Here is a 16,037-nt window from a genome sequence, read left to right on the forward strand (position 1 = left end):
CCTCGATATAACGTGACCCGATATAACACGAATTTGGATATAACGTGGTAAAGCAGCGCTCCGGGGGGCAGGGCTGCGCACTCCAGTGGATCAAACAAGTTCGATATAACATGGTTTCACCTATAACGCAGTAAGATTTTTTGGCTCCCGAGGACAGCATTATATAGAGGTAGAGGTGTATCTGAAAAAAAATAATTTCAGGTTTCCCTGAAACAATCTCTCTTTTTCTTTCTAAAACAAAAACAAACCACTAAAATTTGTTTTGGGGTTGAACAAAACATTTAATTCTTCCCCAAACTAAATGTTTCACTCTGCGGTGGTTTTTTACCACTTTTCTTTAATTAAATCTAGCTAAATTTTAAAACAAAAGGTCAAAATACTTCATTTTTAATATATCAAAATGAACATTTTGACTTTTTGGCATTTCCTTCCACACACACACTTTTCAGCAGAAAATATTAGCTGAATTGACCAGAATTCATGAACAGTTTGCATTTTTAGGCAAATAAACTATTTAACCAAAAAAAAAAAAAAATTCACCCAGCTCTAGTCACAATACAAGAAATTTACTTAGATTAAACATGTGATCCCAATTTTCACCTTTGTAGGATGAAGTATTTTAATTTGAAACAGAATCAAGACAATAACCATAGACGACTGGTACCTCCCCGTATTGGGGGGAAACAATCTAAAGGGGAGGACATGTGACTGCTCATGTGCCTCCTCTGCCCAGGGACCTCACTGCCCTGTGCCCCTCCCAGGCCACCACGCTCTCCCCGCCCACATTACCTGCGGGGTGGGGGGTGGGGTTCCAGACGTCTCTTCCTGTGCCTCCTCCCTTCACATTTGTCCGCTCTCCCTGGCAGCTGGGCAGGGAATGGGACGAATCTGCTTTTGCCTGAGAGAACCTGGCTGGGAGGCAGTAGCGGCCCTCTCCCTGCCCAGGCTTGGCTGCTGGGGACAGGGGCAGAGCATGCCATGGGGGAGGAGCAGGGAGAGGACAGAGCCCCTCTCCCTTCCCACTCCCAACAGGCTACTCTGGGGGGGGGCACTTGACACCCCCCCATGCCCTCTCCCATGTGTTGCCTCTAAGAAATACATTCAGACAAATTTCTTCTGATATTTTTCAGTTTATTTTATTAAACAATCATGTTTTACATGTCATCAGACCTAACCCCTGAAGTGCAAAAAATTGTTTCTGAGGTATTAAGACTGGAGGAAAACATGCACAGTGTCATTATTAAAGATCCTATACTACAACAGGCTGGATAATTTCTGAACAGGCCTTTATACAGCATTGTCTAGATCAGGGAAGGGTGATATGACATGTCTGTATTTGCATTTAGTCTTGAGATTCAGAGACCCCTGAACATTAACCACTTGTGTCACATCGTAGAAAACAGACACATCATTAATACGGGAAAAAGTGATAAATAACAATGAAGTGCTGCTGAGCCAATATGTACAGTACATGGTCAATGAAGTTAAGAATTTACTTACTGAGCTTAGACCCAAACCCTAACTGTTTAGCAATCAAATTAATATATATACTGTATCTACCATTGCCTCACTTGTTATCAGTACCAATATCCTCTTCCAGATTCCTGGATAGATGTACCTAAATTCCTATTCATAAATACCTACTGAAAGAGACACATGATAATTCACACTTAATTCAGATGATCTCAGGTTTATCAGATTAGCTGGAGTTGAGAGTCTGGTCAGGCACATGGCCTGTTCTTGCAAGGCTTTCCCCCAAACAGGGAGGAAGTCTAATTCATAGGGAAAACAGCCAAAGGGAAGCATCACTCTGTGGAAAGTTCTGTGTAGAAGGACCACCTTATTTTTTGAACTGTGCAACTGATGTGACAGAATTGGTCCTTTCAAATAACTTCCGTGGGGTTTTTGCTCAAACTGCAGAATTTGGCCCTAAATCATCCTTTTGTCTGGACAAGTGTTGGGTTTTTGTTGTTGTTGTTGTTGTTGTTGTTCAGGGGTGGGAGGGGTTTTAGAAATAAAGGAAGAAATTATTTTCACCCTAGCATGTCCACGAGAGCAGAGTTTGACTCAAGGCAATAGCAGTGCTGACTGCATCTAGGCTTAGCAAAAATTGAACAACTGATGAGGCAGGCAAGCTCCCATTAAAGTTGTCAAAGACTTCCCTGTGAGAGTTTTTTGTCTCAGTGAATGTCAGGATTGTACTCTAGGAACGGCTTTGAATTTTCAGCACTAAACAATTTGACAGACAGATACCGTGACAAAGTTTGACTCAACTTAAACTGTGTGCAATCCCACTGAATCCAATGGAATTAGAAGACAGAGCAGACGTCTGCCCACTGTGTCATATGATCCCATTTCCACATGAATGATAATCACTGTCCACTTATTTTGATTCTTTCTGCAGTTATTTTTAGTCCAGATAGAAAATAAAAATGTAGGTTCTGAGCTACAATAATTTGCTGGATAAGCTCCACAATAAAGTGGGTAAATACAGAGAAAAAGTAAAAGTAGAGGCAGTCTTTATCAAAAGCAGTGGTTAAACATGAATGTGGCAGGTTGGCCAGGCCTGGTTTAATAATGGTGTATTTAAATGTGTTTTATCCTAAACATCTTTAAATTTTAAGACCCCGGTTGGAAGTAGGACACCAATTTTATTGTCAGTACACCCACAGGCAAAAAGTTCAATAGTCTGATCACAAACACAAATGAGAGGAATTACGTAGGAGTCTTGCCATCACTATGACTGTTTAGCTATACAATAAAGTCTATAACACTACAAATAAGACTAGCTGAAGTTTGATACAGGCAGAATATTGCCTTGGTAAATTTATAACAAAGTATATTTCATGGACAACGAAGGCAATCACCCACCCCCAAAACAAGTGCAAATTAATTGTTCCTTTTAGTTGAAAACTGGGTTTCCTACACCACCCAAAATTGAGCTGCTGGGACATTTCCTGCGCAGGAGGGTGAGAGAACATACAAAAAAGAAAATGCTCATAATCCCTAGAATGACTATTCCTGAAATCAGTGCACTGGTGACTGAGTTCAGCTGGAAAGGAGGTCCATTTGGATGAGCTGCAAGAGAAAAAAAAGGTACAGAAAGGTCTCATCAGAATCTCTCTCTGCAGAGCTGTGTCTTCCTGCCACAATGTCTTTATATACAAAAATTACAGTTAACAGGTTGATACTGAACTTCACATTAACTCTATCTAATGTATTTAGGGAGTGACTGTAGGTGCGTAGCTCCTTCACACTCACACTCACAATGATGATAGTGGTGTGTGTGTGTGTGTGTGTGTGTGTGTGTGTGTGTGTGTGTGTGTGTGTGTGTGTGTGTGTGTGTGTGTAAAATAAGATGACAATATTTAATGCATAAGCTGACCTGAACTCCATACTCAGGTGTGCAGGATGTCAGCTGACAGGAACACTAAATCTTTCTATTTAATGCTAGGTTTTTTTACATGATTTTATTATGGAGGAGGACCCTTAACATGGTTCTGGAGTCCCCACCATTCAAATGTGTTGGAGGAAGGGAGAACCGGGGGAGGGGAGGGGTTCTCTCCCAGTTGCTTTAGGCTTCAGGAGGGATAGCAGCTGAATTTTTGTACATGGTTCCCTAGTAAATATTGACAAAGAGTGATCAGCCAGACAACAGTAACAGAGAAACCAGGAACACACTACAGATTTATTTCTCCACCCAAAAGAATTCCAGGTGATCACGAGGAGGCGCACTCTGACAATCTGAAGACCTCCTCTACCCTATACTACCCCATTATTTTTCTATACAGCCTACTTCCTCAACCACCAGAGCAGAAGCACTGGGCTCTGTAACATGAGAATGTCCATACTGGGTCAGACCAAAGGTCCATCTAGCCCAGTATCCTGTCTTCTGACAGTGGCCAATGCCAGGTGCCCCAGAGGGAATGAAGAGAACAGGTAATCATCAAGTGATCCATCTCCTGTTGCCCATTCCCATCTGCCTTACCACAGACCATTTGTGTGGTTCCTATGGTTACATCCAGGCCAAAGGTCAGGGACTACAGGAGCCGAAACAGGATTCTTTTACCTTTTTGAGCTGTGAAGTCAGCCAGGCTAGGCTGCACTATAACGACCATTTTGTGGTTCAATTCATCTGTTGTAGGAAATGACTTTATTGCTTAAACCTGTCATTTTGCTTCTGGTAGTTGCACTGTTTCCTAATGTGCCATAGCAGCATAAATAGGGTTGCATTTGATTTGTAATTTCAGTTCCATAGTAGAGATTGGAATTTGCTAAACTGTTGGGCATATGAATTTAACTGAGCATTCCAGATTTACCAATTGCTTTCTTTAGAACACATTCATATTTTCTCATTTTAAATTAATGGTAATAAGGAAAACTTCAACACATATAGCGGAATCCAAATGGTTTACCTACTCATTAGTGTAGCACTCCTGTAATACCCCTCTTTTGTGTTTTTCTTATTCTGATTAACTTACCTAGCTGCGAATTGTTGGTTGGTGTCTCATCTGTATAAAAATATAAAAATGGAGCTATTATATTTTAGAGTCATCAATATCTGCATCCTCTCTGCACTCCCACTAAAACCAGATAAAAATAAAGTGAGGACTATCCTAAAACTCAGCAACTGTGTTGGCAATGGTGGCTTGTCACAATCATTGTCTCTGATCAAGTCAGGCTAAGAACATTCACTATAAGAAGCTTCCTAATTTTTACTGTGAGGATATTGGTCTTATGCACCACTTATTACTCTACAATAAATAAATAAATAAATTCTTTATTCAAGGTCCAGTTATCTTAATGTGTTGCTAATTCTCTTATGTTCCATTTCATAAAAATATGACCCAAGACAATGCAGCAGGAACTACTACTTCTCACCATCTGCTGTATTAGGGGGAAGGATCTGTGTGATCATGGAGGTACTTTATCTTTGTTTCTTCAAGGAAATCTGTGACTACAAATCATTAGAAAACTTCTCCTCCACACATACTTTTTTCTTGACAAGAGCACAGAGGGATGAGTTTACGTTTTTAGGGATGAATTGACGTTTTTTCCCTAATTTTTACTTACTCCCCATTGTCAGTCTTGAAACTAAATATCTTATCTTTGTTTGTTTTTGCTTTTCTGTCTGTAAGCCTCAATCACAGCTCAAAAGTACATTTATTTCAAGGTCTTGACTTGTACTTATTTTTAACTAGGACATACAACGGCTACCTTTAATTTTTAACACTTTTGCCCTCACAAGTAGATAACTATTTTGTTTCCATACACAGAGAGAAAACCATGTATTTTGTCTAAAATGACTTATTATAGATAAACAAACAAGTGCAAGGTCTCTGTGAAAGAGCACAGTGTTAGAATAGCTTAAAACATACATGAGTGAGGGAGGATTGCTGCTGCTTGTGACTATCTAGGTTTCTATATGGCTCCTCATAACCGTAATACCTGACAGCCCTACAATCATTAATAGATTTTAGCCTCAAGGTAGGGAAGTACCATGCCCCATTTCACAAAAGGGGAACTGAGACACAAGGTAGATTGAGTTGCCCAAAGTCATGCTGGAAACTTATGGCAGTCAGGAATTGAACCCAGGCCTACCAAGTCATAGTCCAGTGCTTTATAGACCCAACTATCTTTCCTACCTGTGCAACCTAAAAGCCATAAATAAAAGTACAATTGTCCTCTATATATTCCATAACACGTTTGAATTCCAGTTCTGAAATAGACGACAATTGCAAAATGATTATTTAAGAACATAAGAATGGCCATACTGGGTCAGACCAAAGGTCCATCCAGCCCAGTATCCTGTCTACCAACAGTGACTAATGCCAGGTGCCCCAGAGGGAGTGAACCTAACAGGTAATGATCAAGTGATCTCTCTCCTGCCATCCATCTCCACCCTCTGACAGAGGCTAGGGACACCATTCCTTAACCATCCTGGCTAATAGCCATTAATGGACTTCACCACCATGAATTTATCTAGTTCTCTTTTAAACCCTGTTATAGTCCTAGCCTTCACAACCTCCCCAGGCAAGGAGTTCCACAGGTTGACTGTGCGCTGTGTGAAGAACTTCTTCCTTTTATTTGTTTTAAACCTGCTGCCTATTAATTTCATTTGGTGACCCATAGTTCTTATATTATGGGAACAAGTAAATAACTTTTCCTTATTCACTTTCTCCACACCGCTCATGATTTTATATACCTCTACCATATCCCCCCTTAGTCTCCTCTATTTCCTCTTTTCAAATCTATTCATGGCTAAACTAGACCTAAGCAAAGAATTTTCAACAATCATGTATTTAAAGAATTTAGCCACCTCTTCTGCTCATGGAATATCCATGAACTTTTTGTGGTTTACTTGAATGTATTCCATATCCAAAGGCAACTGATTAATATTTTTCTATTTTTGTAAACCTCTATAGATTGATCCCAAATATTAAAAATATGAGCTGTACTGCTTATGACTGCTCAGATAAATCCTGCGGACTTGTTTTTATTCCCTGATTGAATGATCATGTCTGGTGCAAATAACTGCAAATCTGAAATTCAGTTTCCTGATGCTTGCAACTCTGAAATTAGTTTTCCCCAGATATTTTTAAACTAAGTGAACATTCATGAAAAGTGAACTCCAAAGGACCATGAGCATGGCTGAAGTAAATGCCTATCTACTTCAAATATGTGCAGAATTTTTTGGCATTATTCATCCAATTCTACTAATAAAAAACCTTTTCTAACCAGGCACATACAAAAAACAGAATACATTCTCAATTCTCTATGGGCAAATTTCTCCTCTTGCATATGTCCATGCATCCACCACTGCATAGCAAAAGGAGATGATTTAGTCCTAAGATCCTAATAATTCTTTTCCCTCTATGGAATCACATTCTGCTCTCAGTTTCATTGGTTTCAATCCAGATTGACTCCACTGAAACCACTGACCCAATGACAGTTACTTACATGCATCTGACAGCAGAATTTGGCTCAAAATATTTTATCTTTACTAGTTACCACAGGTATTCACAAAATGAATGCTTCTCAGAAATTCCAAGATGCATTTGAAACACTTTAAAATTCTAGGAGAACGGAAATCAGTGGAATTACACTCTGGATAGGTATCAGTTTAAGTGAGAACAGAATCTGGGCAACTGTCTTTAAATTGAAAACCTGAACTGTTTGCCTCAGGCTCTATTTACAGCTGAAAGCTGAGCAAAAAGTATATTACCAATGCAAGTCATAGTTAATGTCATTAAAGTTGCATCTATACTGGAAAAAATGTTATATTCTTTACTCGGCTTATCTAAATTGGGTTAAAATAGCAGTGAATGCACAGCCACTTGGGTTTTAACTCAGGTTAGCAGCCCTATAGGCTTTAATTCAAACTTTTAAAGTGAGTTAAGAGCTAAGTTGCTATGTCTTCACTGCTAACTTAAATCAAGTGAGCTAACCCTAGTTAAGAACACATCATTTTTTGCAGTGTAGACATACCCTAAGATGGAAGTGGAAGAGCCAGGCAAGGAGTAGTCAGTGTTAGAGTGGGTGTTCAGTAGCTTCTAAACAATTTTTTTCATTTTGCGGCTTTCCCATCTCGAGCTGTGATTTTAAGCAAAATAAATCAGGCTCATTTTTTTCTTAGTTAGATGGGTGCACTTTCCGTTATCTTCAATGGAAGCTGAATCTGTCTGACCAACAAGAATTTAGCCTATTGAGTTTAGGTGTTTATGGTGGCCTCAGACACATGCACATAATCCACAATGACTTCATTGGGTGTTTTCAGTGCATATATTACCAGAACAATTGGCTCAGAACTTTTACATGAAAGTTTAGTCTAGCAGTAGGAATAGACCCAAATAAGTTAGCTGGGTTTTTTATTTGAGTCACTGCAAACTCTCATTAAACAGCAAAGCATTTCCTCGTGTTTTTTAAATTCCTGCAATATACAGAAAGGTTTGAGAATTCCTACCACTCCTTGTAATGATGGGGCCAGCAGAGATTACAGCATTTCCAGAGGTGCTCTGAGCGCTCCAAGTTGTTCTCCTAACAGCATCTCTTCTTTCTCTGTTACTGCAAACCTGAGCAGTTAATCAAAACAATCACAGTTTCAGAGTGGAGTAGAATTATTGCCTTCCTGTGCTTTCATTTTTAACGCCAGCTCTTTTAAAAGTGATACTACAACTTTATTTCTTGTATGTATTCAATTACTTTGCGATAAAAAGAGATGTAATATCCCCTAAGAGTGCATGTTGTAAATGACTGGCTTCCAGTTGTATTTTGCCTCATTTCATTTATGGAACTGCATTGCTCTCCTGTACGATATGCATATTACAGTATAATAAACTTTTCACTAATTAATTTACCAAGGCTTTGTTCATAGCCCCCATCCCAGCTGATGTTTACGTGCTAGACTAGGGACATACAAGATATAACAGTCGAGATCCTAGAAAACCCTTTATTTTTTTTTAAAGGGCAGCTATGTTGGATTACTCATATTCTGAACAACAGCATGAAGTTGGCTTTACATTTTATTATTAGTGTTCATATTAGAATAGTCTCATGTTGGAGTGTCTGTAATCCATCCTTAATTGACCCTCCTCTCTTTCCCATCCAACATGGCCACACATATCTTAGGGATGCAAACCATGCTGAGACCTAAAATCAATCATTCCAATTTGACTCTTTTAATACTTCATGTTTCAGGCCCTATTCAGCAAAGCCCTCAAGCACATTCTTAACTTTAAGAACATGCTTTAAGTTCTTTGCTAAATTGGGGCTTAGATGAGTAAATTTTTATATGTTTTTTCTATCAAACATTTTTAGTGATCATGGAAACTGCTGGACAGAGCTGCGTGGGAACCAGAATTTCCATTTCACAGGAAATTCTGCAATTTCAAAATTTGTTTAATTCAAAATTGCAATGAAAACAAAGAATTTTAAAATTTCCCACAAAACAAAATTTTCAACAAAAAAAATCATATCGGAACATTTTCTTTTGATCAAATAGTTTTGTTTCCATTTCAACTTTGTCATTTTTCTGTCATAAAAAATGTCTAAGTGAAATGTTGTTTTCAACAATAAAAAGCAAAATGGACATTTCTAAAATTGCCGAACAGATAGTTCTGACCTTATCAAAATGCTTCTTCCCCCCGCCACACACACACTTTTTTTCCCCCCTGAAATAAAAGTTCATCAAAATAGACACGTTCCCACAGGAAGTTTGAGTTTCAACAAAATGGCGTTTTCTGATGGAAAAAATGATCTATCAGAATATTTTTGATTAGCTGTACTGCTAGGCTAGGGGTATTAAAGACTCGAACTCTACCCACTAAATAGGTATAGCAGGGGGAAGTGCAACATTCCCCCAATCACCCTATGAATGTTCTTCAACTTTGTCTTGTGGGGATCACATCTAGAAATGAGCAGATAGGTCAGTCTAAGGCTCAAACTCACTCTCTATCCTTGAGCTTTCTATTGATGTTATTCCCAAGACACACTTATGGTTCCTTGTGATGCAAATAACGTTTTTCTAGGAGCTATACTGAGACCACCAGCTCATTTTTCATAAACTATCTGAATGGCTTTCTGACAATGGTCACCTTTGATCTCTATCATCCGAGGCATGATTTGACCCAGAAACCTAAAGGTGAACACTCCTTATGCCAAGCCCAATTTCCCTAAGCTTTACAGTTCCCAGTGTTATGTCACACAATGGTGATGACATTGAAATGCCGCTCTTCGTGTGTTGCATTCACATTCACTAAGGACAGATGAAAAGTTCAAATTCTAGGTGCTGTCTTCATCTGCACAACTCAGATGCCCTCCACCTCCCCTATCCATCTGCAAATTACAGGTGTAGAATGGTCCTACAGTTCTGCTTCTGGCACAGCACAGATTCATAAAGATTGACAGAGCCCCCCTCAAAACTTACTGGTGCAAGAAAGGGACAGTCATCCGTTCTGCACAGCTTTGTCACACAATGGAGGAAGACTGTAGACATCTTCTGGTTCTTGTGCTTCACAAAGCGGAACACCTCAAAGGAAAACCGGCCCATCTGGCTCTTGCCATTCTCAATTACAGTGGTCTGTGGGTCCTTGTCACAGCTAATGGTTATAAAAGATTAAAACTGGGATGACCATGTGTACCTCTGATTTATAGCCCCTAACTGAGAATAAGGGACTATAAGTAACAAGATCAATGCTTAAGCTCTGTGCAAAACAAGACAGCACCACAATGTCCCAAATGGGCAGCTATGAGTAGGCCAAGTGCTGAGATGGCATGGCAGTGAGCACTGCTCAGATGCACAGGCAGGCAGAGAATGACAATGAACAAAAGGTTCAGAGTCAGAATTACTCTTAGAAACACTAAAAAGGATCTGTGTTCAAGAATGCCACATTTCCAATATTTTCTTTAGGTGAGTCGCTTGCCTTAGACTGTCTGGAACACACAGGATGTGAGATAACTAGCCCTGATCCTGCAGTGTTTACACCCATTGACATTAGTGGAAGTTATACCAGAGCACAATTTTGTCCCATTGCTTTTGCATTCTTAGCTAATGCAGATAGGGACCTAACAATACTGACAACTGGAAATCAAGTCTGCTTGACATTGTATGTATAAGGGCACTCTGTCACAAACTGATCTGGCCCTTTAAGAGGGTTTAGAGCTGAGCTGAACCTGTGCCAGATTTGGCCTGCCTCCCTAGATGGAGGCAATAAGTCCAGTCACCTGACTCCTTGTCAGGTGACTAGGAGATGGGCCTGCTGGTGGGGGATGAAAAGAGGAGTCCTGGGACAAGAAAGAAGGCAACTGGTGGTGGCTGCTGAAAGGAGGGCCACTGCTGAAGAGGCCCACAAAGGGTATGTGTGTGTATATATATATATATGTCTCTCTCTCTCTCTCTCACACACACACACACACACACACAAACACACACACACTCTTCTTTAAAGCAGTACTGAATTGTGTATTTTGCAACATCAAAACCAAAACTAAGGTAGCTCAGCTCCAGGTTCCATTTAAATTCAAATTTACAAATAATTATGAGACCTGAAACAAAAAGTTATCAGGTAAGCTAATTTGTATAGATAAGCACCTCTGAAAGAAGGTAGCAGCTCCATCAAGAGCCACTGATATGATTTAATCTGTGGTGTTGCTGAGACACCAAGCTGCACTTTTCTAGCCTTTTTAAGGTCCCAGTTCAGGAAGCCATTGTCATTCAGGACAGCACTTAAGCTTCTGCTTAAGCACTTTCCTGAATCAGCACCTTAGACATGTCAGATGGTTATCATCTACCCATAGGGCATCCTCCCACTTGCTGGCATTAAAATATATGTTAATACATACCCACTGAAATTTGAGTAGAAGGCCCCTAGTATGTGCACACAAAATGACTATTTCTACATCTACATTGGTGCACACAATTTTCATGCCTGTGCACACTTACCCAATATTTATGTCCACAAATAGCTAGGTAAGTGACTAATAAGTTATTTACGAGCGTAGACATTGGGCCTTCCTTAAAAACCTCATGCCCGTCAAGAAATGTAGCATCACGCCATCATACAGAGGCTCATAATTGTGGTCTTAAAAGGAGGGCATTTACATACAAATGCTGGATTTGCAAAGTACCTACCTAAAGAAGAGATCATATCGAAGCTCATCATTGGGATTACCAGATGGAGTGGTGTAACAATAGTCCATCAAAACATTCCATCTGCATGAGGAGCAAGATAATTGTCAGAGAAAAAGATTTTAAAAAAAACTGAGGCACAAGTTGATAGTACCAGCTGATGAAATGAACCTAAACAGTTGTGTACAGTTATAAGCCATGTATAGAATCCCTGCATTCTCACTGAGACCATTCTATGTCAGCATAATAGTTTTTATTTTTCTGCATTACTTACATTACTGCACAGTGCATGAATGATACAATTCAACCAACATGATTTTACACCCATCTGTTCCACAGTAAAGAAGCTGTTACAGATCAGTGGCCACAGAGCACTTCAATGGGTATCACTTTGCTGCACATCATCTCCACTAAGAATTTCATGGCAGCATTGGACAGGATTTACATCCTCATAAAAACAGCCATACTAGGTCAGACGAATAGTCCATCTAGCCCAGTATTCTGTCTTACGACAGTGGCCAATGCCAGGTGCTTCAGAGCGAAAGAACAGAACAGGTAATCGTCAAGTGATCCATCCCCTGTCGCCTATTCCCAGCTTCCAGCAAACAGAGGCTAGGGACACTTCAAAGCATGGTTCTGCATCCCTGCCGATCCTGGCTAATAGCCATTAATGGACCTATCCTCCAGGAATTTACCTAGTTCTTTTTTGAACCCTGCTATAGTCTCGGCCTTCACAACATCCTTTGGCAAAGAGTTTGAAAGATTGACTGTGTGTTGTGTGAAGAAATACTTCCTTTTCTTTGTTTTAAACCTGCTGCCTATTAATTTCATTGGGTGACCCCTAGTTCTTGTGTTATGAGAAGGAGTAAATAACACTTCCTTATTTACTTTCTCCACACCAGTCATGATTTTATAGACCTTTAGTCGTCTCTTTTCCAAGTTGAAAAGTCCCAGTCTTTTTAATCTCGCCTCATATGGCAGCTGTTCCATACCCCTAATCATTTCTGTTGCACTTTTCTGTACCTTTTCCAATCCCAATATATCTTTTTTGAGATGTGATGACCACATCTGCACACAGTATTCAAGATGTGGGCATACAATGGATTTATATAGTGGCATTATGATATTTTCTGCCTTATCATCTCTCTCTTTCCTAATGATTCCAAACATTCTGTTTGATTTTTTGACTGCCGCTGCACATTGAGTGGATGTTTTCAGAGAACTATCCACAATGACTCCAAGATCTCTTTCTTCAGTGCATAACAGCTAATTTAGACCCCATCATTTTGTATGTTGTTGAGATTATGTTCTCCAGTGTGTATTACTTTGCATTTATCAACATCGAATTTCATCTGCCATTTTGTTGCCTAGTCACCCAGTTTTGTGAGATCCTTTTGTAACTCCTTGCAATCCATCTTGACTAGTTTTATATTATCTGAAAATTTTGTCACCTCACTGTTTACCCTTTTTTCCAGATCATTTATGAATATGTTGAATAGGAATGGTCCCAGTATAGACCCCTGGGGGACACCACTATTTACCTCTCTCCATTCTGGAAACTGACCATTTATTCCTACCCTTTTGTTTCCTCCTCTTACAAAAGCCCAAGACTCCCTCCCTTGAGCTCAAGGAGAATCTTTGTTGATGATTACCCATAAAAGGCCTGTGACACATAACAAAACAGATCTGAATCCGTCCAACAGAGGGAAGTGATTCACACAGATTGACCATTTCATTACTTGTAAATAGGGTTGGAAGTATTAGATTTTTATCAGTAAACATGGATTTCACTGTACAGACACAAACCTACAAAAATATTTCCATCAATAATACTCAAAATGTACAGGTAGAAAAAGTAAGAAAATGCTGCTTGAGAAGTTATAAGAGTTTGATGTAAGGATATTTACTTTATGTATTTTGACATGATGTTGACAGTTTGTATTTTAACAGTTATAAAGATTTAACTTTTTGAATCTCAATGTGTACTGTCATTAAATAATTGACTCTCCTATTGTCTGACACTCCCATAGTTTTCCACACCTGCAAACATTTAAATTAATAAAAAGCAATGCTTGAAAATAATCAGTTATCCATCAAAATTATTTTAAAAAATATCAAATTCTACCAAGCCGCAATATAAAAGACTGTCCAAAAAAAAAGAGACATACAGAATTATTAATTTACATGGTGACTGATGCTGCTCAAGAGCTGCAAAAATTAGAAAGGGAAGAAACAACATCTTTTACTGTACCTGCCATCTAGGTTGGTTGCTCGCACTGCTGCATATATTTTTGTTTTCAAAGGTAAACCTATACTGGGGATAACCAGCAGCTGGCTGTAGGTTGAGTCCTGAAAAAACAAACACACAGTTGCTGTAACACAATGGCAATATCAACACCATGCAACACAAAAGCTTTTTTGGTCAGTTGGTTTAGTGGAAACAGCAGTGCTATCAAGTTTCGCACAGTTCAAGGTTTTTCCTCAGATGATTAGAACAGATGTTTTGCTCTCCACAATGCAGCTTTAGTGGGAAATGACACATTAAAAGTGTTAGGTAACAAACAAAGATTGTATTTAAAAATCATCTCCTTTCAGAAGCTCCATTACCTAACTAGTGTAAGTGTGTGTACAGAGAGAGAGAGAATCACAGCTTGTACAATGTTGTAAAATGAATATGGTGTGTCAGACTGAGACAGGGTGCTGTAAGCAGTTATAAACTGAGCTCTTTGGAAGCCAGCACCCTGGTCACTTAGAACACCCAGGGCACCAGGTATAGTTAGAGAAGAAATGACTTAGGTTGTTTGGATCTGGAAGGATAAAAGGGATCACTTGCACCTGTAGAGAGCCTGATGAGCTAATGAGGTAATTAGCTCACCAGCTGGGTACTCCTGAGAAGAAATCAAGCCGTGTAAATAGTTGAGACAGGGAGCAGGAAGGGAGCATAACACCCACCATGTTGTAATGTACATGGAATATAAACAATCAAAGACACTGGGTGGATGTACCCTGGTGCTCTGTGTATGCTGCTAAATTCACAAAGAGGGCCTACCAGCCAGGATTTCCAGGAGCTGAAGTAGGAACCCGTTCACAAAGACATAATTTAGCAATACAAAATGCACTTAGACGGGACATCATTTAATATATTGCAGATGAGCATTAGAAATAGGGGATTGGTGGGGGAGGTTCAGCATATGGGAGAAAGATCTCTAGTGGGAGATGAGGATACCCAAGACTCAGTCCACATTTTCAAAAAGTCCTGCCTTGCAGAAGCTGTGTCACAATAAAACCAGGATGGTGTAGAAAGTTTGGAAAATATTAAATTAAATGCGCAAAGCCTATGATTTTTCTAATGGAATGAAAAACAGAATTTATAACTTTCTATATACTTCACCCCTATGGAAGTGTCCTTTAGAATGTTAAAGAGAATGAGAGAAAACTTGCTATAGAACTTTTAAACCAAGCAGTAGAATTTGATAGCAGGGATATACTTCTCTGTTAAATCTGTAGGTTGGTTAAGAGAATCTGTAGAAAAGATCTCACTCTTATTATGTCCTACAGAGTTTTGGAGCAATTCCTATAGATCGCTATTGGTTTAGGCTGAGATTTTCAAAGGAGTCTAAAGACAGGTCTTGTACTGCAATTGGGAGGGGCGACTGCAACATGTGTAGCTAAATTTGATCATGCTATCTTGCTAACTATAGCTGCAGCAGCACAGACCATGGCATGGGCTAGTTGCCTGAGTATATACCCAAAGGATTGTACTTGGGCAGCTAGCCTGTAGCACTGCCTGTGGTGCCATGACAACAGTGCTATTTTTAGCAAACTAATTAGAGCAAAGCTAACTCAGTACCTGAGCTAGACATGCTGCAGTCACACCAAAAGATTTACACATGGGTATCTAAATCCCTTAGGCTCCTTTGAAAATCCAAACCTTAATCCCTATTAATCTCTTCAGGTCTTTTCCGTAATGGCTAGTTTTGTGCTTGCATCCAGGAATTTTGCAGATGGATTCACACACGGCAAAGGCATGAAGTAGCACAACAGAACAAATGAAAACATCAACAAGTCGGGGTGGGAGGGAAGAGGGATTTGAGGTTAAGGAGTATAAACATTAGAGAAATAAGTGACAAAAAACAAACAGCCTGTCTAAAGCGTTCAAACATAGGTGTCTAAACTTAGGTACCTAAAAAGTGGCTTGATTTTCACAGCCACAGAGTCTTTGGGTGCTACAAATGCACAACACCTTTGACAAGCAGGACTTTTATATACTTATATATGCCTTTAAATGTCTGTTTTTGGGGTCTGCATTTGTAAATGTTGGTCTTTAATAACAGGAGCAAAATATACTGTATAGATCATCTATGTGCAAGGGCCTAAAAATAGTTACAATTGCTAGGATTATCTTAATACT

At 39.4% G+C, this 16,037-nt stretch overlaps 1 protein-coding gene across 2 annotated transcripts in view; it reads right to left on the reverse strand.

Annotated features, from left to right (window-relative positions):
• Window positions 1-1,191: 1,191 nt before the first annotated feature.
• ZPLD1 (zona pellucida like domain containing 1) overlaps window positions 1,192-16,037 on the reverse strand; it is a 68,208-nt gene continuing 53,362 nt past the window's right edge. For both annotated transcript variants that reach the window (XM_039494233.1, XM_039494238.1), the window contains exons 11-16: window positions 13,878-13,975; window positions 11,630-11,710; window positions 9,926-10,097; window positions 7,964-8,072; window positions 4,482-4,511; window positions 1,192-3,078 (exon numbers count right to left, since the gene is read on the reverse strand). In XM_039494233.1, coding sequence (XP_039350167.1) covers window positions 2,903-3,078; window positions 4,482-4,511; window positions 7,964-8,072; window positions 9,926-10,097; window positions 11,630-11,710; window positions 13,878-13,975 — 666 coding nt within the window. In that variant the 3' untranslated portion in view covers window positions 1,192-2,902. The remainder of the gene's footprint in view (window positions 3,079-4,481; window positions 4,512-7,963; window positions 8,073-9,925; window positions 10,098-11,629; window positions 11,711-13,877; window positions 13,976-16,037) is intronic.

This window comes from Mauremys reevesii, linkage group 1 (genome assembly GCF_016161935.1).
Source record: "Mauremys reevesii isolate NIE-2019 linkage group 1, ASM1616193v1, whole genome shotgun sequence".
NCBI classification, from domain to species: domain Eukaryota; kingdom Metazoa; phylum Chordata; order Testudines; family Geoemydidae; genus Mauremys; species Mauremys reevesii.